General features: G+C 40.7%; 1 protein-coding gene across 2 annotated transcripts in view; it reads left to right on the forward strand.

Annotated features, from left to right (window-relative positions):
- Nucleotides 1-26,635, forward strand: part of sh3kbp1 (SH3-domain kinase binding protein 1) — a 370,773-nt gene that overhangs the window by 176,033 nt on the left and 168,105 nt on the right. For both annotated transcript variants that reach the window (XM_051926913.1, XM_051926912.1), the window contains exons 4-5: nucleotides 8,494-8,600; nucleotides 14,607-14,736. In XM_051926913.1, coding sequence (XP_051782873.1) covers nucleotides 8,494-8,600; nucleotides 14,607-14,736 — 237 coding nt within the window. The remainder of the gene's footprint in view (nucleotides 1-8,493; nucleotides 8,601-14,606; nucleotides 14,737-26,635) is intronic.

Consider the following 26,635-nt stretch of genomic DNA (forward strand, 5'->3'; position numbering starts at 1 on the left):
AACAAATTTTGCAAACAACTTAAACTATAATTTTGGCAACATATTTTCAACCATCCAAAGAGGCATTTAGACTTAGTAAAATATCCAGAGGTGCTTGTCAAAAGTTGTATTGCACTGAACATGTCTTAGAAAATGAATAAATAGAAAATATTTTTTGTAAACCAACTATACTTTCTGTTAATGTTAATCATCTCTGTCCACTGACATGTTAAAGTGACTTTTTAAACAGCTTTACCATCATTAAACTGCATAATATTATAACTAATGAATAATAACAATAAAATAAATACAGTGGAACCTCTAGATACGAGTTTAATTCGTTCCAGCACTGAGCTTGTATAGCGAATTTCTCGTATCTAGAACAAACTTCCCCATTGAAAATAATGGAAATCCAGTTAATCTGTTCCACACCCCAAATATATTAACATAAAAATCAATTTTCCTAACAAATAACACTGATAAATTATATATACTGTAGTCTACCTTTAATAAATAACACTGATAAATAATAACTGATGATTAAAAGAATCAAAACAGGTGTCCAAAGTGCAGTAGAGCATTCAATAAATCTTTAAATAAATAATCCTTAAAACAGTTGTGAAGTGGAGGTTTAAAATACACAAGAATAACAATCCTTTAACACGAGGTTAAAACGTCAAAAGGATGCAGTCTTTAAAAAACAGATGACAATCCCCGGTGCTTCTTCTCTGTTAGCGTCTCACCTGCGGGCTCTGCAACAGGCGAGACACTCTTAATGCAGCTGACCTTCTCTACACCGTCCTGCTTCAGCTGTTTGGCTCGCCTGTTCAGCTCACTGTTCAGCTACACGCGAGCCTGCACTCGCTTGCTCGCTCTCCCTGCCTGCGCGCTCTCTCTCCTCTCTTTTCTTTTACTTCTTCTCCCCCTTAACCGGCTCGCGCTTCTCTATATATGCGGGGAGGACATGGCAGCTGCAGCCCATCAGCCACAGGAACAATCATGGATGTGGGCAGTTTCCCACCTGTGCACTTAAGTGAGAAACGCAGACACCGCAGATCACGGCTCGCAACTGCTACCACGCCCCCTCGCTAAGCCGCGAGCTATACCCACAGCCTGGCTCGTGGCTCGTTACGCGAGCCAATGCTCGCATTTAGATCTGAATTTTTCGCTCATACTTTCCTCGTATTTTGAATTTCTCGTATACAGAGGTGATCGTATCTCGAGGTTCCACTGTAATAGTATTATTACTGATAGTTGCACTATTACTTCAAGACTTCAAGCCCAGGTGCATTACACAGTATTCACCAAATTAAAATAAAATAAAACAAGTGCAACTTGGTGATGACATCTTTACCAACTGAACCATCATTTAGGCAAACTGCATTAATATGGACCTTGCTTCAAGCTAAGCTATATACATAAATAATAAAACTGCAACTTGCATTTATGATGCTAGTAGACAAAGATGTCGGTCTCGTAAGGTTTTTCGGGCAGCTGCGCAGAAGGCGACTGCACAATTCGGCTTCAGACGTGCGCAGAAGGCGACTGCACAATCGGCTTCGGACAGACGTGAGTGAGTGAGTGAGGAGGCAGGCGAATTAATGTATTAAAATTTGATATATAGCCCTACGGAATCATATTAGGGCCACAGTGAAGAAAAAAAAATATGGACACTGGGAAGAAAAAAACAAACTATATGTCGAGAATAAAGTCGACATGTTGACTTTATTCTCGACACTTCCACTTTAATTTTGATGCTTATGTCGAGATTAAAGTCGACATTTCCACTTTATTCTCATAGTTTATTTTATAATTAAAGCAGAATGTCGTAAACTAAACTTCATCCTAAAATCAATGTTTAATTTACTACATTTTCTCAAACCCCGTCATAAGTTAATGCAGCACATTAAATGCTTTGTGTTGTGTTCCCCGACCCAGTTGTTAATCACTACGCTTCTTAAACTGACTTCCTCCGCACTAAGAGGAGGCGCTGGCAGCAATCACCGCACAGAATCCATTCACTTCATGATATTTCTGCTATCTGAAAATTTAGAATGCAAAGATAAATACTTGATATCATTTTCATGATGAAATGCATTAAAGCAGGTATTAAACATGCACGGTAGTGAGGCGGTAGTGCTGCTCCCTCACAGTAAGGGGTCCCCAGGTGTATGTTCAGTGTAAAGAACTTTATGGCAGGTGTGACGAGGCTCAAAAATACTGGATGTATGAATGGGTATCGCAAAGGTTTAACTTAAATATTGTGTAAATGTTGGGTTTGTGATCTGGTGGTCGGAGACACGAACACAGAATTCAATGGATGTTCTTCTGAGCGGGCTTTCTTTATTGCACGCGTGCTGTCTGTCTGACGTAACAAAACCCCAGTTCCTATCCTTCCTTTTTCTTTCTCCACATAACCAATCACCACATGATAAACGTCTTTGTGAAATTAAAACTAGTTATAAACTTAGCCCACATAGTGTTCAGAACTTTAAAAATATCTTCGTTATACATGTTTAATTATGCCATCCAAGAGGAAGTCAGTTTAAGAAGCACGTACCAATTTAACATGGCTCAGGGAACACTTAATACAAAACATTTAATATGCTATATAACTTATGACAGGGTTTGAGAAAATCTAGTAAATATTCATTTTATGATGAAGTTTAGTTTACGATGTTCTACTTTAATGACAAATTACGAGAATAAAGTCAACATGTCGACTTTAATCTTGACATAAACGGCAAGAATAAAGTAGAAATATTGAGAATAAAGTCAACATGTCGACTTTATTCTCGTCATAAACGTCGAGATTAAAGTCAACATGTCGTCACACTATTACACAGTACCCAGGTACATTACACTGTATTGAAAACAAATAAAACAAGTATAACTTGGCTTGCAGTATTATCCAGTAGTATAGAAACAGTATTTACACATTTGAACATAATGGTCCACATCCGTCCTTTTAAAACCAAAGTATCTCCAAGCAATGGACGCGACTCCTTTTTTTCGGCAAAAGCTCTTCTGTATCATCATGTTCAACTTTATCGTCGGCTACAGCTTCAGTTTTGGAATGTTTTCTGTCCATTTTCACAGCGCAATACCTACACTACCTATTTAGCGGTGTAGCAGTGAAAAAGAGCCCCCGCACAACACATCTGTGATTAGTGGTGTAGCAGTGAAAAAGGTCCCCACTTGAACAGTTTCCCACTGCGCCACATTCCGAACGTCGTTTAGGCAATTTAAACCAGTGTTGCGGTTTAAGAAAAATCCATATCATAACAAAAATAAAAAATGGTTTTCGGTATGAACCGGTATACCGCCCAGCACTAGTATGTACAAAAAGCAGGGGCTTAATTAATGTGCACTTACCACCTGCACTTACTGGGAATTCCATGTTTGTGAGGAACAATTGCAAGTTTTGCTCCTCCATCATGAATAAGGTTCAATGGCTTACCCTCGCCTCTTGTTACCAAGTATACACATGTTTGTAGAATCAGTGCAGCCTGAGTGCAGCCCCCAGAGATGTAAAGGCATCACAGACCTATTATTGCTGCTGTGCTAGTAGCCTCTCAGAATTTTTTTTTCTACTGTGCATGGCAGTGAATTGGCAGAATGCTGGTAAGCGATTCCACAGTGAGGGTTTAATGTATTAAGCAGAATAAAAGTTATATTTATAGAGATACTGCAAGCATGGGTAATTTTTATGCTGTGGATGGTGTAGCATAATAAAGAGAAAAGTGTGGGAGGGGAGCTGGCTGAGTGGCTGTGGCGGGTGATGCTAAAAACAATGAACAATGAGATCATTGATGCTGGATGTAGTTCAACAAGCAAGTGTGTGGTTAATTACATTTTATGAATCTTTAATTTTTTATGTAATATCTTCAAAACACAGATAACTGAACCTATGAATGGAAAATCTGCAGTTGAGGGTTGGACACTGTACAACTCCTTAAAAAAAAAGCCACAATCTATTAAATGTTCATAAGATGTTTATCAAGGTGATATGAGGCTAACATGCTTAACAGGTTTACACGTAAAATAGACACATTTTGCTTTTAAGCTACAAGCCTATTTTTTTACTAAGCAACAATTTCAAATTCTCTTTTATCTCTTCTTTTTCTAATTGAAAATGTAAGTTGCTGTGCTAAACACAAGCTTGCTCACAATCCAAACTCAGGCTAGCAGTATGCGTTTTAATTAAGGGGAAAAATAGAAGCTCTGAATTCATTAAAATAGCTTTTCTTGCTGTTTATCTAATTGTTCGGGAAGTCTTTTCCAATTCCCTTTCCCAGCGTATTACTTCATTTTCTTTAATGTAAAGCTAATATTCTGGTCTTCTGTCTCTTTGGTAAAGTCTGCCTTGCTTCTTTCTGTTTACAGGAAGTTCACAGCAAAAAAAAAAAAAAAATCTTGTATAAAGGAGCACTACAAATAAATTACCATAAAGCATAGAAAAGCAGATTTTGAAAAATACATTTTTTGTGAATGGCCAGTTTACCTATTACTGATAGTCTTTTGTAGTGATTATTGGCTGGTGTAGATCAGTGGCCAATTGATCGGTATATCACTAGTGGTCATAAAAAAATTACTGGGCATCCTCTGAAAAATTTGGGTGTACCTCAATGAAATTGATCATCATGACCGTGTCCATTCTGGCCCCCAAATCATCCCCCTATCACTAAGTGGCTCACTGTCTCTTTTGCCCCTTCACCATCTAATAGCTAATATGTGGCAAGCAAACTAGTGCAAAAAATGGTAGCTCTTGCATCATCCAGGTGGATGGTGGTTGAATTGGCTCCCCAATGTCTATGTAAAGCACTAGGAGTGCCTAGAGAAGTGCTATATAAAATGTATGTATCTATCTATCCATCGTCAGTCTTTCCTTCTCTGTATATTTTTGTGTTGTTGGTGTTTGCAAATTAAAAAAAGGGTTTTATTAAGTTTTTTTAACAACTCAATAAAGGCTACTCTGTTATGTGGCAGTTACACACTGAAGGTTTTGAATATGTAGCACAAAAACCAAAGGAACATTTCTGGAGCGCCTTTGTAATGTTAGGCTGCGATAAGTACATGGTGTAAATTAATTGTTTCATTGTGTCTCAATAAAAGCCAAAAAGCACCATTGTCTTTCTCCTTCTTTCTTCTTAATAGAGGCACAATTTAACATGTCTGCTTTCTGTTGGAATACTGTATAATTCATAAAAAAAATCCATGTAACCTAAGAAGTTTCTTATAATAGAGATCTTTAGAAATGCTAATGTAAATATTCCTGTAAAACTGTATGATCACTTCTCCCCCTTACTTACATGAGGTACAGGGACTCTTTTAAGTACTTTAGAAACAAAATATCATTTAAGCTGAAAACTGATCTTCCCTTGTGGTTTTCTGCTTGTAACAACTTTGTTTCATGTTCTGCAGGACTTCAAGGCCTTGGTTGTTTTTGAACTATTTTTTGTTGCCTTTGACAGGCTCTGTAATCGGGCTGAACCAAGAGGGAATAAGTAGAGTTGTATTTGTATGAAATGTGTAACATTCACTTTTATCTTTAGCTCAGTAACAGATTTAATTTTCATTCCAAAGAACAGGATAGTTATTAAATGCAGGCAATGTACCATAAATATACCAAGCAAAATGACACCTTTTATTGGCTAACTAAAATGATTACAATATGCAAGCTTTTGAGGCAACTCAGGCCCCTTCTTCAGGCAAGATCTTCCCTGAAGAAGGGGCCTGAGTTCCCTCGAAAGCTTGCATATTGTAATCTTAGTTAGCCAATAAAAGGTGTCATTTTGCTTGACTTTTCACTACATTCATAATGGCTAACTCGGTACAACACCCTAGTACTACATAAATATACCAAAAAGGCAGATTTTGGCATAATATCTACAGATAGTGCCGTGCATCCTCTCCGTTGCATGATGTCCTTGGAAACCTTTAGCCACCAGCTCATTTCTGCACTCTATGCTAATGGGTACTACTGGAACTCTTTAATGCTCTAATCTGGCAGACTTTCTCTACCATGCTTATCTTCACAGGCATAGGGAAACAATACATTACATACCTGTATAGTATACACTGGGTAAATTGTGTATATGGATGGGTTGGCTCTTGCAGTATTTGTAGTACAGTCTTAGTTTTTCTTTTCTGCTTTTTTAAAGTAGCTTATTCTAGTTCAGGGTCAAAGGGGCTAGAGACCAGTCCCGACAATGCTTAGGTGCAAGGGAGGCATACCTGAACACATTTACACTTCTTCATACAGATAATTTAGTGTCGTAGTTAACATTCTATACATGTTTTTGAGATGTGGGAGGAAAATGGGAGAGTGTGGAAAAGCATGGATACAGAAAAAACATTAATCCAGTCAGAACTGCGGACCAGTAAGGTGGCAACTCTTTCCATTTCACTACAATTTGTGTCCTAAAACTTCATCTATTGTGGAATTAAACATTTAGGAACATAAGGAAAGAATATCAAGGAATATTAAAATGAGTAATTTTTTCATTGTCAATCAATATTCCCCCATGTTTTCTGACAGATACAACTCCTCCATTTAAGAGGGATTTTGCATTATTTTTGTTTACCTATTTTGTTTTTTTCATTTAAACATACAATGGTAAAACTTAGTATTATCAAGACAGGACTGATATTAAACAATGCTAGGCTGTACAAGCAGTAAATTTTAATAATTTTGTGGGTACACAATCACACTTTTTTAAAAGGTCAAATGGACTTGATTCCCAATATATGTTCCATTTGCTTGTGATGGCTGCTTCTTCCAGACAAAGTTAAAGTATACATTTTTTTCATGAAAATGTGGTATGGCAACTCTGTATGATATCCAGTCATGAGATTGTGCCCATGGCGATTCTGTATTACTTTTGGGCAAGAATGGAAAAAGTTGTTATCTTGTATGTATTTAATTCAGAATACACTCCTGTAACCTCTCTGATCAATTAAACTTCCAACAAAGCTGATCATAGAAAGTTTTTTAGTTCAGTTTTGTTTTTATGAGAATTCTGGAGAAAAACAAAGCCATTTGATTCTTTTGTAATGTAAAAAGACTGGGAGACTTGTTCAGGTATCTTAAGACAACAGAAGTGTCACAATATTGGAAAGAATAATTCTATATCTGTACAGTTTTTATAGTAAAATGAATGTTTAGGATGCATAATGTAGGCTGTTTACCCTAGTTTTAAAACTCTACATTTTAAAAAGATGTCCACATGCCCAATTTACTTATTAACAATTATATATTTTTAGTTTGGATTGAAATACTATTTACATTATACCATGAAAATGCACTCTGTAAACCCCCTTGAAAACTCAAATTTAACTTGTTTAAATATGTTGATGGTAAAATGAAGGCAACACTTATCGTTGACCTGAAATGTCGACCTTCATTGCAGCAATATACTGTGCATTATCAACAGGTGTTTTCCGTTCCTTCCATATGTTGTGTGACTGCTTCTCGTGACCATCCACCTTTAACACATACATCTAGTGAGCTGGTTATTGTACAATTGTAGTTTGGTAACTCATTCTGTAAAAAGGCCTGACAGAGTTGCTTGTCATTGGTGGCTAGAAGATCACTTCTCCAAACATTGTGATCCAGGGCATCTCAATGGTGGACTGTATGGTTAAAGTTAGATGAGAATGCAGGACAAGTGTGGTAGAATCAAACATGTTAATTAAAGAAACTTAGTGTCTACAAGACAAGCCTGATAATTCTTCTTTGAGCTAGTAATCAGGCAGGAGGAAAACTTATCCATGGTGTTCTTTGTTTACTCTTAACAGCAAAATTCTGAAGAGGGGGCATTCATCAGAGCAGTCCATTACAAATGATCAGAATGGTCAAAATAAATAAGGGCAGAGGTCCATTTTGTAAAAAACTGAATTTACATAACAGTGCTGATCAATGCATATGTTACGATTAAAGCCCAAAAATTGGGTAAACCTTGCATTACCCGGGTGAAGCTCGTGTTATCCAGCAGACCTGGGTAAAACTGGAATTGGAAATAACATTTTGTTACAACAGGGCTTTATCCAGGTGAATAAACCTAAGATTACCAGGGTAAAGTTAGAAACTCATATTTAATTCCAGCTTTACCCATGTCTTTTGGATAATGCAAGCTTTACCCGGGTGCACAAGCTGGCCAGAAGGTCTAAGACAAATTTAAAGTAAACAGTTTATAGTTTAACTGTAGTTAGCTCATTCTAGAAAATGTTCTATTTCTCATACATTGCTATAATATCCTTTTTTATTTTTTTAACCTGCTACTGGTCCATTCTTTTTTTGAATTTGTCTGTATTTAATGTGTAGTTAAGTAACTTTTACATCTGGCATTTGAACAGTCTGTGTCCTTTTTGGATTTGACAATATTAGCTTCTGTAATATTTACAAATGTTATTGTTTGTACCTTATATGATTTTTTTCTTGTTTTGTTTTAATGCTCTTTCATATGTAAAATACATTTTAAAATTGTGTCCACTTGATTTTTCTGTTAATAGGTGATAAAATTAGAAAAAGAAGATGTAAAGTGGCTTTCAGCTACACCCCTCAAAATGAAGATGAACTCGAGCTGAAGATTGGGGATATCATAGAAGTTCTAGCTGAGGTATTTTTGCTTTTGCTTGTTTAATTCAGTAAGATTGTAGTCATTTCATTTGTCTAATGTACAGGTTTATTTGTTGTTTAATTCTGTTAGTCTTATATTGTTCTTAAAATGAGTTCTCTGAACTTTCATATGAATTAACTTTTGCATATATTTTGAAATAAGAATTCACAATACTTTTAAATATCCCTTTCTTGGCATCACATTTAAGAATTTAATAAAACATATGCAACATAAAACAGGAAGCGAATAAATTCTTGGATAAAGATTAAATAACAGTAAAATTCAAATGATATGTGTTTAAGACATGAAAAATCACATAGCAGTTACAGGTGGGCCAATGCTACACTAAGAAGCATTGCCACCTAACTTTTTTTGCTTTGTTTAGTTTCATGTCTGTTCTGTGTGGGCTTTTCATACCCACTGCCACAATAATGTTTCTATGCATCTGCAGTTATTTGTATTTAGAAATATTGTATAATATTTGGATGTCTCTTCATGTGCCGTCTTCAAGTTGATTTGCCTGTGCTGAAAAGATTAATCAGTTCAGCTTTGCTAATAGCTTTTGACTTTCATTCCTTGAATGTGTCTAGTTACTCTTCTCTAGACTTTGTCTAGCACTGTTAATGTCTTGAATATAGTATAATATTCCAGATGTAGTTTGTTGTAGTGTAATTTATTTTATATAGAGCAGTGCCATTTACAAGTCAAGATTTCTGTACACAGTTACAGTCTTGTTAAAATAAAGCCCATAGTATATTATAAAAAAACAAATGAACATCATATAATATTCAAATAGAAAATACAAATAGTGTATATGAAGAAACATTTACTGTACACACTGATGAGCCATAACATTGCTAACATCTGCCTATAATGCTTCTGCTCCTCCAGCACATAAAGCCATGGACTGAAGGTGTTTTATGGTACCTGGCACCAGGACAAGGCAGTTGATCCTTTAATGTCAATAATTTTTGAGGTGGAGCCGCCATAGTTTGGACTTCTTGCTTCAACATATTGCACTGATACTCTATTAGATTAAGATTTCATTATACCCCTTAAACCATTCCCAAACAATCTTTGCAGTGTGGCAGAGCTCAACATTCTGTGGAAAGATTCTATTTCTGTCAGGTAATGCTATTGCCTTGAAGGGGTGTATCTGGTCTGCAGCAGTGTTTAGGTACTGTAAGTGGAACGTGTCAAATTAACATCCACATGAATGCATGGGCCCAGAGTTGCCCAGCAGAACTGTGCCCAAAGCATTTCACTTCCTTCAGACTTGTCTTCTTTTCACAGTAAATACTGGTGCCATCTCTTTCCCAGGTAAACTGTGCACACGAATCCATCCCTCCACATGATGCAACAGAAAACGGCATTCATCGGACAAAGGTTGAGTTCCTTTGCTCGTGTGCCCATCATTGGCATTTTCTATATAGGACAGGGGTAGCATGGGCATTTTGACTGAAATGTGGCCACGTCATCTTATAAGCAGTCAGGTTCCATGCACTGTGTGTTATGACATATTACTCCCGTAACCATCATTAATATTATTTAATGCCATTTGTGTCACGGTTGCCCTTCTGTTCATACCAGACAGGATTGCCTCCAATGGTTTGTCACATTGATGAGTACTGACCATCCAACATTTGTTTTGGAATACTTTCAGTAGGTACTCACCACAGCTGACTGTGAGGACCCCAAAAGCCTTGCTATTTCAGAAGTGCTCTGACCTAGTTATATGGCTATAACAATTTAGAACATTGAACTGAGGAGCACAGAATTTTGCCTTGATTCAGAACAACTAGTTTACTTCACATTTTTGTTAAGTAAGAGTAGGACAGCAGTTGCATTTGATTATTTTTTTTAAAGTAGGTCCCCAAGTAGTAAACAGGATTCTTGCCAATAATGCACTTTCTCCCACATTGAGTACAATTTAAAGAGGTGTTGTTCTTTTAAAGTGTGTCATTCTTGGGTATTATCGAGTAACTCTTTTCTGGTAGACTTCAAACATCCCTAGCGTTGCATAGTTAGAACAATTAGTCAGCTTATTGATGCTGTGTTGTCTGGGACATTAGGTGAGGAGTTTGTGGTGTGCTGTTTTGAAGAGGCAAACAAAGTGATATTTTGCACCACAGTCCTGTATATTTGTATATGTGTATATGAATAACATGATATTCTTAAACCTGCATAATCCAATTCATGGTCTTGGGTGACTTGAGCTTATCCCAGCAGCATTGAATGCAAGGTTGTACTAAACCCTGGACAGGGACCATACCAAAAGAGATATTTAGAAATCATTTTTAATTGTAAAATACATTCTTGATTCCCTAAATAGTAGTAATGTAAATAAGAGGTATGACTACTTCTATTTGTCCGCTAGGATTCCTAAGCGGTTTTCATAAATTGTTCTTTCTAACCCTTACTCCAATTTAGTGAGCATATTTGGGATTGGTGTTTCAACTAATATTGTATTGGCATAAGCAAACATTATACTGTACTCCATCAGAGTTAATGTGGTGAGATAATTGTGAGCACAACATTGAAAGGAGGCACAGCATCTGAAGCATGAGAAATCCAATGTAGCACAACACGTGGCATTCACATAAAAAAATCACTGAGCTGCTGTACTATTAAAACTAGGCACAATTTAAAAAACATAACTATTAGAGAGGGCCAGTAAATTTACAGAAGAGCACTGGAATTTTAATTTATAGTTAAACATTTAAATTTTAGTTGCACAGGCAGCTTTTGATGTGTCAACATCTTTTCTGAGAGGAGACACAGCAGCCAGGCACTGTTATTTTGCAGTTAGGTACTAACCATTTCCTTCATAACCCATTCCCCAGTGCTTAAAAAATGCACAATAATTTAGATTTTCAGCCTTGAATATTAAATTACTCTTCAAAAATTGGCACAAAGGTAGCATTTTAAAATGTATAGTAAAACAAAATGTACAAGGGGAAAAAAGCCATGAATACTGTAAATGATTCATTTAATAAACATTGTACTGCCTGTTCCAGCTCTCTGTGTGGAGTTTGTCTGTTCTCCTGCTTTCCATATGGGCTTGGTCCATGTACTGTTTTGTTTCTTTTGCGTCTTATACATTTACATTTGTGTGTTAGATTAGTTGTTGTCTTTATAATGGCCTTATATGGGAGTGTGCCCTGTGATGGACTAACCTTCAGTCCATAGCTTGTTCCTGAAACAGGTTCATAAAACAGATTAACTAAGTGGATGAAAAGCTATATGAGTATATATATATTGGTGGGAAAATAAATGTGCATAAATTAATTTTTACATAAACAAATATTTTCATGTGTCAGAAATCCCAAGATCTAGTTAACAATATTATTGTGTGTTAAAACCAAAACGAAAAGGAAGAATAAGCACAGGAAGTGGATGAAAAATTAAAGTAAAAGACATAGGTAAACTAATTCCTGCTGCCCAGCTTGGCCTTGCTATTGTTGCCTCTCAATTGCCATGTAAATCCACATGCCTCAGATCTTCTAGTTCTCATTTCTTTTCCCCACTCTTTACCTCATCTCCTGTTTTGGTCCTGTCACAGAGTCTTTGCCAAAACTCTCAACTCTAGACTCAGTGATGCATAATAAGGGAGTGGCATGTAACTGTTAGTGCTATTCATGTGGAATTGGCCTTGATTGGTGGGGTGGTATGGTGTGGGTGGCACTATATACAGCAGATGTATAGGTATGGCAATTTGGCCATTATGCCCTTCTTGTCCTCTGCTATCAGCAGAAAATCAACAGTTTCTTGTTGGGATGCCTGATGTCCTGTGGTGTCCTGGGAAAATATTTTCCCTTGTATAATACCAACATTTCTCTTTTTCTAGGATTTTCCCATATCATTTTAACATACTTTTTATTAACAGGATTTAAGACATTCTGTAGAATTCTAGATAAAGGATGATCATTGCCAAAGAAAAGACTTGAAAAAATAATTTAGAGTAGCAGCATCTTTTGTCCTAGACCACTTTTCATACTTCTTTAAAGTGTGTCTGTACTTAACTACCTAGTTGTTTAAGTGATGAAAAATGCAGAATAGACTACCTGAATTAGTCAAAACCCTTTTTGGTCTAATATTTCTAAAGATGAAATACATTACCTTGTTATCAGGCTACTGATTAAAATGTACAAACACAAAAAAATATTTTTTGTCTTTATGAATTTTTCAGTTTCATTTTAGAATACTGCCTTAGATAATTTGAAAAGTTAAGATGAAATTCCTTGTTGCAATCTCTCATATAGCAAGCACAGTTTGTCCTGCAGGCAATGAATCTTTTCTGCATCAGCTCAAAATTAGAATTAAATACTGCACTGGAAACTAATTGTATTGTGATCATTGACTTGTAATGGTTCAATAACCACCATAATCTAAATTATCCCTTGATATTTAAAGAATATGAGGTCAAGTTGGGATTTCCTTTCTGGAACTTAAATATACCGAGTTATAATCCCAATCATTGTATTTATGAGCAAATGTTCCTGTTATTGATTATTGGTTGGGTTTGTCCTATCTAGAGTATCATTTTATGTTATTATGCATAAATGTGTATTTGAACTTTTGTCTGTGCCACTTCTTTGCATGTTTGTTTACTTTTTTTAAATGCATTATACTGAAATTAAGGACAGTTTTACAATAATTAACTCAGTAAGGAATTTAATGGTACTATACATTATATTCAAAGCAGATCAGATCTCCACTGCCATAAGTCCATTTTTCCATCTTTTATATTCTGCCCAGATATCCACATTAAAGTGACAACCTCCCTTCAGAAGCTGTCCTGTCTGTTAGCCCTTTTCCAAAATGTATTTATTTTATATTTCTGTTTGGCACATACTATTATTGCTCAATACATTGTTTAAATTTTAGACTTCTTTGTTCTCAGTGCCCCACCACCTCTTCAATTGCAAACTGTAGCAGTCCTGTTTTAGCACTCCTGTCTTTGTTATAATAATCCAGAAGAAGGAGAAGAAGAGGGGGGCAAGACGTGTCTGGAGGCAGGAGGAGAGGAGAAAAGTAAAGAGAGTGGAACTGAGGGTAGAAACTTTGAATGTTGGCAGTATGACTGGTAAGGGGAGAGAGTTAGCAGATATGATGGAGAGAAGAAAGGTTGATATGTTGTGCATGCAAGAGACTAAATGGAAGGGGAGTAAGGCCAGGTGGATCGGAGGTGGATTCAAATTGTTCTATCATGGTGTGGATGGGAAGAGAAATGGGGTAGGAGTTATTCTGAAGGAACAGTATGTCAAGAGTGTTCTGGAGGTGAAAACAGTGTCAGGCAGAATAATGATTATGAAGCTGGAAATTGGAGGTGTGAGGATGAATGTTGTTAGTGCATATGCACTGCAAGTTGGGTGTGCAATGGGTGAAAAAGAAGATTTTTGGAGTGAGTTGCATGAAGTGATGAACAGTGTACCCAAGGGACAGAAAGTGGTGATTGGAGCGGATTTCAATGGGCGTGTTGGTGAAGGGAACATTGGAGACGAGGAGGTGATGGGTAGGTATGGTGTCAAGGAGAGGAATGAAGAAGAATCAGAGGATAGTGGATTTTGCCAAAAGGATGAACATGGCTGTGGTGAATACATATTTTAAGAAGAGAGAGGAACATAGGGTTACATACAAGAGTGGAGGAAGATGCACACAGGTAGATTACATCCTATGCAGAAGAGTTGATCTGAAGGAGAGCATAGGATAGTGGTCTGTAGCATTTATTAGCTGTTTGGATATATAATTAGAATACTACATGTATGTACTAGTATTAATGTAGGATACTGTGACACATTTATCAGGATATTTTGTGGACTTCAAGTTCATGGAGTTTGCATTATATACTAATACGGGGTTTTATAGGAATTTAATCGGGAATAAACAGTGTGTTCATAAGTTTAAGAAGATAACCTTGGTAATGTTTCATCATACTACTGCATTCTATAGGTTCTCAGGTTTCTTCAGTTACAAGTGATGTATACATTTTGTTTTACTTTATAGGTGGAAGAGGGCTGGTGGGAAGGCTGTCTCAATGGGAAAACAGGAATGTTTCCTTCCAACTTTATTAAAGAGATTGCTCATGAATCAGAAGATGCATCTTCTACTCAGGAGGAAAAGATTACAAAAACAAGTAGGCCATCAAAGAACTTGTGCTGATGGAATTGTTTTATCGTATTTCTATCATCATGCCCATTATATCAAAAAATGTCATTGGTGTTTACCATATTATTTGAATCTAATATTTTTTCATTGGTAATCTTTTTATAGCAACTGTATTTGCATTGTGGAGTAGTTAATGATATTTATAGACTGTTATACAGTATGACACTTTATTTTCTGTACATATGTTTTAACTCCCTTTAATATTTACAGCACTCTGTATATGGCTGTTTTTGCATAAATATTTTCATTTACATTGCTAAAATACTTTGATCTACTACATATCTATAAAGGCAATCCTTTTTAGGCATACTGTATAATGTGCAAAGCACTTATTACAACAGTCATGTCTTGTTTGTTTGCATGTCTGCTTAAACAGCTCAACCCCCAGTGGACAGATTTTTTTGAAATGTGCCACATTTATTCTTTAACGAAATTTGTCATGGCAGCTCAATTTTCGTTTCAATATCTTGAACAGATCTTGCTGTACACAGTTTTAAATTTTCAAATTCTTCTATAGAAAGCATTGGAGAATTTACAGACTTGTCTGACTTAAAACAGAGAAACGTTTTTTGTGACTTAAACTACTAATTAATTCACGGTTTCAATTTTACTTTGACAGCAGTTGCACAAACTTGTATATTTTGTTTATTTTCCTCTTTTTCACCTCCGGTAGTCGCTACTGGTGGCCAACAGGTCCTCACCACCAGTTAATGAAAAACCAGCAGATTGTGCATGCAGGTAGGAAGTCACTTTTACTGCTGGCTTTTTGAGCACCGCAGGACTGCAATTTTCTTATAAGCAAGTCCAACGAGGTTTGTGCTGACACCACTGCATGTGCCTTCCTCCTCCCAAAGCACGGTAAAAATATAAAATGCAAGCAAGGGAAACAAAGGCTTAACTGCATATGACTGACTGACCCTGTGACAAGTTATCCCATGTGCACAGAGAAAGTTAACATTTAGTCAATGCTGTTTACCTTATACTTAACCAAGCTCACAGCTCAGTATTACCTGCACATTATTATGATTCACTATTTTACTGTCACAATAATTTTCTAGGGTGGCCAGATGTCTAGGTGACAGGCACAGTCCTGATTTCAGGCTTTGCTATGCATCCCGTTACATAACTGAAAGACAACAAAAATTTTTAACAGTCTATCCAGAACAAACATCCTCACAATATCTATATTACTAAATGAAGGTTGTATATATGCACGGATGCCAGAGGCCAGACGCACCGAAGTGCACGTGCATTGCGCCTCAGCGCCCCAGAGTCGAACCCAGCGGCTTCCCAGATTCAGTAGGTGGCTCCCAAACATCATAACACAACCTGTAAACTAAACTTCAGGTCACAATACAACCACCGCCCAAACACGCACACCACCGCATATACAACTTTCATTTAGTAATGTTTACGAAGGTTGTATATATGCACAGATGCCAGACGCAACCCGTGCCAAAAACTCACTCGCAAAGCGCCTCAGCGCCCCAGAGTCAAACCCAGCGGCTTCCCAGAGTCAGTAAGTGGCGCCCAAACAACACAACACAACATGTAAACTAAACTTGAGGTAAAGCGTGCACGCCAACAAGTTGCCATGGTGACATATTTAAACATAGACATAGAATAACTAGATGCCTCATGACCAGCAGAATCGTACGTCAACGTCGCCGCCATATTGTGAGTGGCACTGCTGTGGAGTGAAGTAATGAATAATGTGCTGCTTGGGATTGTACAAACCGCTGTACACTCCAAACCAGATCCCGGGGGATTACATTTCATAGGTAAGGCTGAACAATTGTTTTGGTTATATTTGCCCATTAGAAAATCCCGTTTTATAATCTTTACTTTAGCTAAGCCAGGCTAAGCTAGCAAAGCTATGCATTTATGTGCTCAAGTGAGCCTCCAAACAACGTTTTGGCTAAACGTATTTAGTCACTAACAATGTAGATTGTTGTTAGCTGTTAACATTTCTCAAACTTGATGATGTTTTTTCTCAAGGAGCACATTGAGGAAACACAGTTTGAAATTGACAACCATCATTTTATGCTCATGTCTTTAGTTGTGTCTGTCTTCCACAAACTAAGGCTGCACCATATTGCCAGACTGAATACTCTCAAATTACAGGATCTGAGTGAGCGAGACGGAGTTTAAGTCTGTAGGAGATCAGTGAAGTTGTGGAGAGCTTTAAATGTTAAGAGCGGTATTTAGTATTGTATTCTGCAGTTAACTGGGAGCCGGTGTAGTTGAGAGAGAATAAATGTAATATGTTCAGTGGATTTAGAACAGCAGTATACAGGTGCTGGTCATAAAATTAGAATATCATGACAAAGTTGATTTATTTCAGTAATTCCATTCAAAAAGTGAAACTTGTATATTAGATTCATTCATTACACACAGACTGATGTGTTTCAAATGTTTATTTCTTTTAATGTTGATGATTATAACTGACAACTAATGAAAGTCCCAAATTCAGTATCTCGGAAAATTAGAATATTGTGAGAAGGTTCAATATTGAAGACACCTGGTGCCACACTCTAATCAGCTAATTAACTCAAAACACCTGCAAAAGCCTTTAAATGGTCTCTCAGTCTAGTTGTGTAGGCTACACAATCATGGGGAAGACTGCTGACTTGACAGTTGTCCAAAAGACGACCACTGACACCTTGCACAAGGAGGGCAAGACACAAAAGGTCATTGCTAAAGAGGCTGGCTGTTCACAGAGCTCTGTGTCCAAGCACATTAATAGAGAGGCGAAGGGAAGGACAAGATGTGGTAGAAAAAAGTGTACAAGCAATAGGGATAACCGCACCCTGGAGAGGATTGTGAAACAAAACCCATTCAAAAATGTGGGGGAGATTCACAAAGAGTGGACTGCAGCTGGAGTCAGTGCTTCAAGAACCACCACGCACAGACGTATGCAAGACATGGGTTTCAGCTGTCGCATTCCTTGTGTCAAGCCACTCTTGAACAAGAGACAGTGTCAGAAGCGTCTCGCCTGGGCTAAAGACTAAAAGGACTGGACTGCTGCTGAGTGGTCCAAAGTTATGTTCTCTGATGAAAGTAAATTTTGCATTTCCTTTGGAAATCAAGGTCCCAGAGTCTGGAGGAAGAGAGGAGGGGCACAGAATCCACGTTGTGTGAGGTCCAGTGTAAAGTTTCCACAGTCAGTGATCGTTTGGGGTGCCATGTCATCTGCTGGTGTTGGTCCAAGGTCAACACAGCCGTCTACCAGGAAGTTTTAGAGCACTTCATGCTTCCTGCTGCTGACGAACTTTATGGAGATGCAGATTTCATTTTCCAACAGGACCTGGCACCTGCACACAGTGCCAAAGCTACCAGTACCTGGTTTAAGGACCATGGTATCCCTGTTCTTGATTGGCCAGCAAACTCGCCTGACCTTAACCCCATAGAAAATCTATGGGGTATTGTGAAGAGGAAGATGCAATATGCCAGACCCAACAATTCAGAAGAGCTGAAGCCCACTATCAGAGCAACATGGGCTCTCATAACACCTGAGCAGTGCCACAGACTGATCGACTGCATGCCACGCCGCATTGCTGCAGTAATCCAGGCCAAAGGAGCCCCAACTAAATATTGAGTGCTGTACATGCTCATACTTTTCATTTTCATACCTTTCAGTTGGCCAACATTTCTAAAAATCCTTTTTTTGCATTGGTCTTAATTGATATTCTAATTTTCCGAGATACTGAATTTGGGACTTTCATTAGTTGTCAGTTATAATCATCAACATTAAGAGAAATAAACATTTGAAATACATCAGTCTGTGTGTAATGAATGAATCTAATATACAAGTTTCACTTTTTGAATGGAATTACTGAAATAAATCAACTTTGTCATGATATTCTAATTTTATGACCAGCATCTGTATTATCCTGGCAGCAGAATTTTGAAGAAGTTGTAAGCGATGGATGAGTTTTTGTGGCATGCCAGATAGAATAGCATTACAGTAATCTATACGTGAGGTGACTCGGGCATAAACCAATACTTCAGTACTGTGTTGTGTAAGAACAGGACAAAGGTCTAGAAATGTTTCGAAGATAGAAGAAGGAAGTCCCCGAAATGTTACTTATATGGGAGGAATTATTTAATAATAATAATTATAATTATTATTATTTAATAATTGCCATTATTAGTGTATAAATTGATATAAATAATTGCATTTAAACGATTCGCCAAAATCTGTTGTATGTAAACGATACTATTTTAAACGTTACTGTTTTTTCATCAGAAAACCCAGTTTCCACGTCTACCTGTATTAGTTTAAATGGCACTTTTGCCACTCGCAATAAGGCTGACGCGCTGACGTAAGGTGTCGACTGGGAAACACAGTGAATGCGCCGTGTATCTATATATGTCTATGTATTTAAACTTGAGGTAGTGGTGACTACTGACCGTGCCAGCAGTCAGCTACTCCACAGTGCCAGCGGTCAGTGTTCTCCACTCCACAGTACCAGCAGCTACTCCACTACACAGTGCCACCAGTCAGTGTGCTCTAATCCACTGTGCCAGCACTCAGTGTGGCAGCTGTCAGTATGGCTTATTTGAATCACATTAAGGTAATTCAGTGTTAAAAGTAAGTTCAATTATAATTCCTAACAGCAAATGACTTCTAGCTAACAACATACCCATAGAAAAACAAAAACGAGACTGCATAGATAAAAACAATGAACGAAGGTGCCTACAACGCGCTTCTGAAACACCAGAACCAAAGGAGTCACGGCTCCAAAAAGAAACAGCTTTAGTACAAATATATTTATTTAATTAAATGAAAACTTTCCCAGGACGCTCCCACCCTCCATGATTTTTCATCCCTACAAAGATTGGAGGGAACAGAAAGTAATTGCCATTCTTGGATTTGCGATTCTTTGGAGAATCGGGGGTTTACTGGTATTTAGAATAACTTATACAAAACTTCAAGGGGGAACCCCCCCGCAATACTCCAGATGTTAGTTTGATGCAATATACATATAATACTGTTGTTTATGTGTTTTCACTTGAAGCAGTGTGTGGAATCCTTTAATCTCTTGTAGGAGTATTTTTTAAAACCTTGTATTAGTGATTCTGTGTATGATACATTGCATTTTAGTAATTGTCATTAAATTTTTTTTTGTATCGTCACAAAATATTTAAGTGGCTTTTTTTCTGCAGTTTTAGCTGGTTTGTTTAGTCTGCATAATTGCAGTATGATCATTGATAATTTTCAAAACTTCCAAAATGAGGTAAATATGTTTACATGATTTAAAATCCATCCATTCATCCTCTTCCGCTTATCCGAGGTCGGGTCGCGGGGGCAGCAGCTTGAGCAGAGATGCCCAGACTTCCCTCTCCCCGGCCACTTCTTCTAGCTCTTCCGGGGGAATCCCAAGGCATTCCCAGGCCAGCCGGGAGACATAGTCCCTCCAGCGTGTCCTGGGTCTTCCCCGGGGCCTCTTCCCGGTTGGACGTGCCCGGAACACCTCACCAGGGAGGCGTCCAGGAGGCATCCTGATCAGATGCTCGAGCCACCTCATCTGACTCCTCTCGATGCGGAGGAGCAGCAGCTCTACTCTGAGCCCCTCCCGGATGAGTGAGCTTCTCACCCTATCTTTAAGGGAGAGAGCCCAGACACCCTGCGGAGAAAACTCATTTCAGCCACTTGTATTCGCGATCTTGTTCTTTCGGTCACTACGCATTGCTCATGTCCATAGGTGAGGGTAGGAACGTAGATCGACTGGTAAATTGAGAGCTTTGCCTTATGGCTCAGCTCCTTTTTCACCACGACAGACCGATGCAGAGCCCGCATCACTGCGGACGCCGCACCGATCCGCCTGTCGATCTCACGCTCCATTCTTCCCTCACTCGTGAACAAGACCCTGAGATACTTGAACTACTCCACTTGGGGCAGGATCTCACTCCCACCCCTGAGAGGGCACTCCACCCTTTTCCAGCTGAGGACCATGGTCTCGGATTTGGAGGTGCTGATTCCAATCCCAGCCGCTTCACACTCAGCTGTGAACCTATTCAGAGAGAGCTGAAGATCACGGCCTGATGAAGCAAACAGGACAATATCATCTGCAAAAAGCAGTGACCCAATCCTGAGTCCATCAAGCCGGATCCCCTCAACACCCTGGCTGCGCTTAGAAATTCTGTCCATAAAAGTTATGAACAGAATCGGTGACAAAGGGCAGCCCTGGCGGAGTCCAGCTCTCACTGGAAACGGTTTCGACTTACTGCCAGGAATGCGGACCAAGCTCTGACACCGATCGTACAGGGACCGAACAGCTCTTATCAGGGGGTCCGGTACCCCATACTCTCGGAGCACCCCCCACAGGATTCCCCGAGGGACACGGTCGAACGCCTTTTCCAAATCCACAAAACACATGTAGACTGGTTGGGCGAACTCCCATGCACCCTCCAGGACCCTGCTAAGGGTGTAGAGCTGGTCCACTGTTCCGCGACCAGAACGAAAACCACACTGTTCCTCCTGAATCCGAGGTTCGACTATCCGACGGACCCTCCTCTCCAGAACCCCCGAATAGACTTTTCCAGGGAGGCTGAGGAGTGTGATCCCTCTGTAGTTGGAACACACCCTCCGGTCCCCCTTCTTAAAGAGGGGGACCACTACCCCAGTCTGCCAATCCAGAGGCACTGTCCCTGATGTCCATGCGATGTTGCAGAGACGTGTCAACCAAGACAGCCCTACAACATCCAGAGCCTTGAGGAACTCCGGGCGTATCTCATCCACCCCCAGGGCTCTGCCACCAAGGAGTTTTTTGACCACCTCGGTGACCTCAGTCCCAGAGATGGGGGAGCCCACCTCCGAGTCCCCAGGCTCTGCTTCCTCATTGGAAGGCATGTTAGTGGGATTGAGGAGGTCTTCGAAGTACTCCCCCACCGACCTACAACGTGCCGAGTCGAGGTCAGCAGCGCACCATCCCCACTATACACAGTGTTGACACTGCACTGCTTCCCCCTCCTGAGACGCCGGACGGTGGACCAGAATCTCCTCGAAGCCGTCCGAAAGTCGTTCTCCATGGCCTCCGCAAACTCCTCCGATGTCCGAGTTTTTGCCTCAGCAACCACCGAAGCCGCATTCCGCTTGGCCTGCCGGTACCTATCAGCTGCCTCCAGAGTCCCACAGGACAAAAGGGACCGGTAGGACTCCTTCTTCAGCTTGACGGCATCCTTCACCGCTGGTGTCCACCAATGGGTTCGGTGATTGCCACCATGACAGGCACCGACTACCTTATGGCCACAGCTCCGGTCAGCCGCCTCTACAATAGAAGCACGGAACATGGCCCATTCGGACTCAATGTCCCCCACCTCCCTTGGGACATGGTCGAAGTTTTGCCGGAGGTGGGAGTTGAAGCTACTTCTGACAGGGAGCTCTGCCAGACATTCCCAGCAGACCCTCACAACACGTTTGGGCCTACCAGGCCTGACCGGTATCCTCCCCCACCATCGGAGCCAACTCACCACCAGGTGGTGATCAGTTGACAGCTCCGCCCCTGTCTTCACCCGAGTGTCCAAGACATGTGGCCGCAAGTCCGACGACACGACCACAAAGTCGATCATCGAACTGAGGCCTAGGGTGTCCTGGTGCCAAGTGCACATATGAACACCCCTATGCTTGAAAATGGTGTTCGTTATGGACAATCCTTGACGAGCACAGAAGTCCAATAACAAAACACCACTCGGGTTCCAGGTCTCACTGTCATTGCCCACGAGAGCATTGAAGTCTCCCAACAGTACGAGGGAGTCCCCAGAAGGTGTGCCCTCCAGCACCCCCTCCAAGGACTCCAAAAAGGGTGGGTACTCCGAACTGCTTTTCGGTGCATACGCACAAACAACAGTTAGGACCCTTCCCCCCACCCGAAGGCGGAGGGAGGCTACCCTCTCGTCCACCGGGGTAAACCCCAATGTACAGGCTCCAAGTCGGGGGGCAATAAGTATGCCCACACCCGCTCGGCGCCTCTCACCGGGGGCAGCTCCAGAGTGGTAGAGAGTCCAGCTCCTCTCAAGGAGATTGGTTCCAGAGTCCAAGCCGTACATCGAGGTGAGCCCGACTATCTCTAGCCGGAACCTCTCAACATCGTGCACTAGCTCAGGCTCCTTCCCCTTCAGAGAGGTGACATTCCACGTCCCAAGAGCCAGCTTCTGTAGCCGAGGATCGGACCGCCAAGGTCCCCGCCTTCGGCCACTACCCAACTCACACTGCACCTGACCTCCTTGGCCCCTCCCATAGGTGGTGAGCCCATGAGAAGGGGGACCCACGTTGCCTCTTCGGGCTGTGCCCGGCTGAGCCCCATGGGTGCAAGCCCGGCCACCAGGCGCTCGCCATCGAGTCCCTCCTCCAGGCCTGGCTCCATTGGGGGGCCCCGGTGACCCGCGTCCGGGCGAGGGAAAACGCTGTCCAAATTTTGTATTCATCATGGAGGTTTTGTTGAACCGCACTTTGTCTCATCACTCACCTAGGACCAGTTTGCCTTGGGTGGCCCTACCAGGGGCATAAAGCCCCGGACAACAGAGCTCCTAGGATCATTGGGACTCGCAAACCCCTCCACCATGATAAGGTGGCGGTTCGAGGAGGGGATGGGGGGATGATTTGGGGATGATTTAAAATGATTGAAATTTTGAGAAACAATCCCAGAGTTACTGTACTTTATAACTGTTTCTGGCATCTAGGTTATTTTCAAGTAAAATATGCGTAAAACCAGATAATTAAAAAGCAGAATAATGAGAATATTGAGGCCAAAAGATCTTTGTTCTGTTTTTTTATTAAGATAACACATTGTTTATCCATCCATCCATCCATTTTCCAACCCGCTGAATCCGAACACAGGGTCATGGGGGTCTACTGGAGCCAATCCCAGCCAACACAGGGCACAAGGCAGGGACCCAATCCTGGGCAGGGTGCCAACCCACCGCAGGACACACACAAACACACCCACACACCAAGCACACACTAGGGCCAATTTAGAATCACCAATCTACCTAACCTGCATGTCTTTGGACTGAGGGAGGAAACCGGAGCGCCCGGAGGAAACCCACGCAGACACGGGGAGAACATACAAACTCCACGCAGGGAGGACCCGGGAAGCGAACCCAGGTCCCCAGATCTCCCAACTGCGAGGCAGCAGCGCTACCCACTGCGCCACTGTGCTGCCCCACATTGTTTATGTTCAGGTTAAATAGATTTCAGATGGAAACATAAAGATGAAGACATCTTTTGAGTAGTAAAGACTTTTTGTTAAAAATATTTGAAGCTGAAAGTATATTTTAATTAATATTTGGAAGAAAAGTATGTGTAAAGTCAGAATCTGAAAAAATATATTTTGAAGAATTAAATTTTAGTGTTTTCATGACTAAATTATAAACATGTTTGCAAGTTATAATGATAGGATTTTTCTGTACTAGCCAACCCGCGACGTAGCATATGCCGCATAATTATTTATTGATGTGTAAACACTTCCTGAAAGACGCAGTTGTCCAAATGGGGTGGGTTTGAGGATACGACTGTGAGTGAATGAAAAGATGGAACTCTGGAGAGAGCAACCCGTGACTGAAAACTGGTTTTGGCAGATACAGGCATATCTTTTTGAAAGTTTGGTCCTGTGCTTTATTAATTGTCATTGCAAAGGCCAATCTAACAGGAAATTGTCTGCGTGTAAAAGTAAAAGGCAAATTTGAATCTGATGGGGTCAGGGATATCTCGGAAGTGAATGGTGATAGTAGCTGGAAGCATTTGGGAAATTGCCACAATTTCTGCCTCACCACCATAAACTCCGGAAGTATTCATGTAGTCAGTGTATTGTTGAGCAGACTGTATGACTATGCTTCTGTGACTAAGAACAACGGACAGCACATCGCCGAAGTTATCCCAATGTTGGCAAACAAAGGTTACAGCCATGTTGCGAAGTTCAAGAGCATCAGTTTCGTCGATATTACTGATAGAAACAAACAGTTACCTGATGCAGGAATTTGTATAACATTGAAAGAAGTGTTGTTTCCATGAAATACATTTGAAGCAGTGGCCATGGTAGGCAAATGAACAGTCAACGTGGCTCACAGCTGCATGAGTTGGCAGGCGGGGATCTGTCGTGCGTTCCCCATGATGCGGGAGGAGGGTTAGAGTTGGCGGGTGGGGCTCCGTTGTTCATATCCCATGGTTGGGTGACTTGGTGGATTATATATAGAAAAGCAGCCGGAACCAAAAAGAACAATGAAAAGTCAACGTGGCTCAGAGGTGCATGTGGACTGTAGCAGAGACGAAAGCGACTGAGGTGGTGTTTGGTGAGGTGTTGCGTGCGGGCACATGAGCAGGCAGTGTGCATGCCTCGAGAGCGAGGGTGGACACGGGAGGAGGGTTAGAGTTGGCGGGTGGGGCTCTGTCGTGCGTATCCCAGGGACTATAACTCTCCTCTGTCACACCTAGATCCAGGATCTGTTTGATCTCCAACTCTGCTTCTGCTCTTTTTGCTTCAGGAAGTCTGTATTGGCATTTTCGGATTATGACCCTGGGTTTCGTCAAAATTTCATGTACAGTAATCCCTCCTCCATCGCGGGGGTTGCGTTCCAGAGCCACCCGCGAAATAAGAAAATCCGCGAAGTAGAAACCATATGTTTATATGGTTATTTTTATATTGTCATGCTTGGGTCACAGATTTGCGCAGAAACACAGGAGGTTGTAGAGAGACAGGAACGTTATTCAAACACTGCAAACAAACATTTGTCTCTTTTTCAAAAGTTTAAACTGTGCTCCATGACAAGACAGAGATGACAGTTCTGTCTCACAATTAAAAGAATGCAAACATATCTTCCTCTTCAAGTCAGGAGCAGATGTCGGAGAGATAGAGAAAAAAAGCAAAAAATCAATAGGGCTGTTTAGCTTTTAAGTATGCGAAGCACCGCGGCACAAAGCTGTTGAAGGCGGCAGCTCACACCCCCTCCGTCAGGAGCAGAGAGAGAGAGAGAGATAGAGAGCCAGAGAAAAACAAACGAGCACAAATCAATACGTGCCCTTCGAGCTTTTAAGTATGCGAAGCACTGTGCAGCATGTCGCTTCAGGAAGCAGCTTGCACAGAAGATAGCAACGTGAAGATAATCTTTCAGCATTTTTAGACGAGCGTCCGTATCGTCTAGGTTTGCGAACAGCCCCCCTGCTCAATCCCCCTACGTCAGGATCAGGGAAAGTCAGCGCAAGACAGAGACGGAGAAAAGTAAGTTGGATAGCTTCTCAGCCATCTGCCAATAGCGTCCCTTGTATGAAATCAACTGGGCAAACCAACTGAGGAAGCATGTACCAGAAATTAAAAGATCCATTGTCCGCTGAAATCCGCGAACCAGCAAAAAATCCGCGATATATATTTAAATATGCTTACATATAAAATCTGCGATGGAGTGAAGCCGCGAAAGGCGAAGTGCGATATAGCGAGGGATTACTGTACAACCAGGCAGGTCCATCCTGGTGTCTCACTAACTACCTCAGGGACAGACAGGATGACTGCTTTGAGCTCCTGTCATTGTAGGCAAGTCAGATAAGTACTGAAGTTAAGGTTTATTTTATGAGCAAAGAGTGAGCGGGGCTGTCTGGAGGAGGGATCAGTGTCCCTTTCCTTTCACGGTTTCAGCAAATTTACATAATAAATCCGCTCGCTGGGTCAACGATTTGGTTGTTTAATCAAATAATTGACTAGCCTCTTCCTTTCCTTAACTTCATATGGACCTTGCCAGTGTGCCAGTAGTTTAGAATGTGAGGTAGGAACCAACACCATGACTTGATCTCCCGGCAGAACTCCCGTAGAGACGTACCATGGTTATAACAGCGGACCTGGGCTGCTTGCGCCTTCTCCATGTGAGATTTAAGA

This window comes from Erpetoichthys calabaricus, chromosome 4 (genome assembly GCF_900747795.2).
Source record: "Erpetoichthys calabaricus chromosome 4, fErpCal1.3, whole genome shotgun sequence".
NCBI classification, from domain to species: Eukaryota; Metazoa; Chordata; class Cladistia; order Polypteriformes; family Polypteridae; genus Erpetoichthys; species Erpetoichthys calabaricus.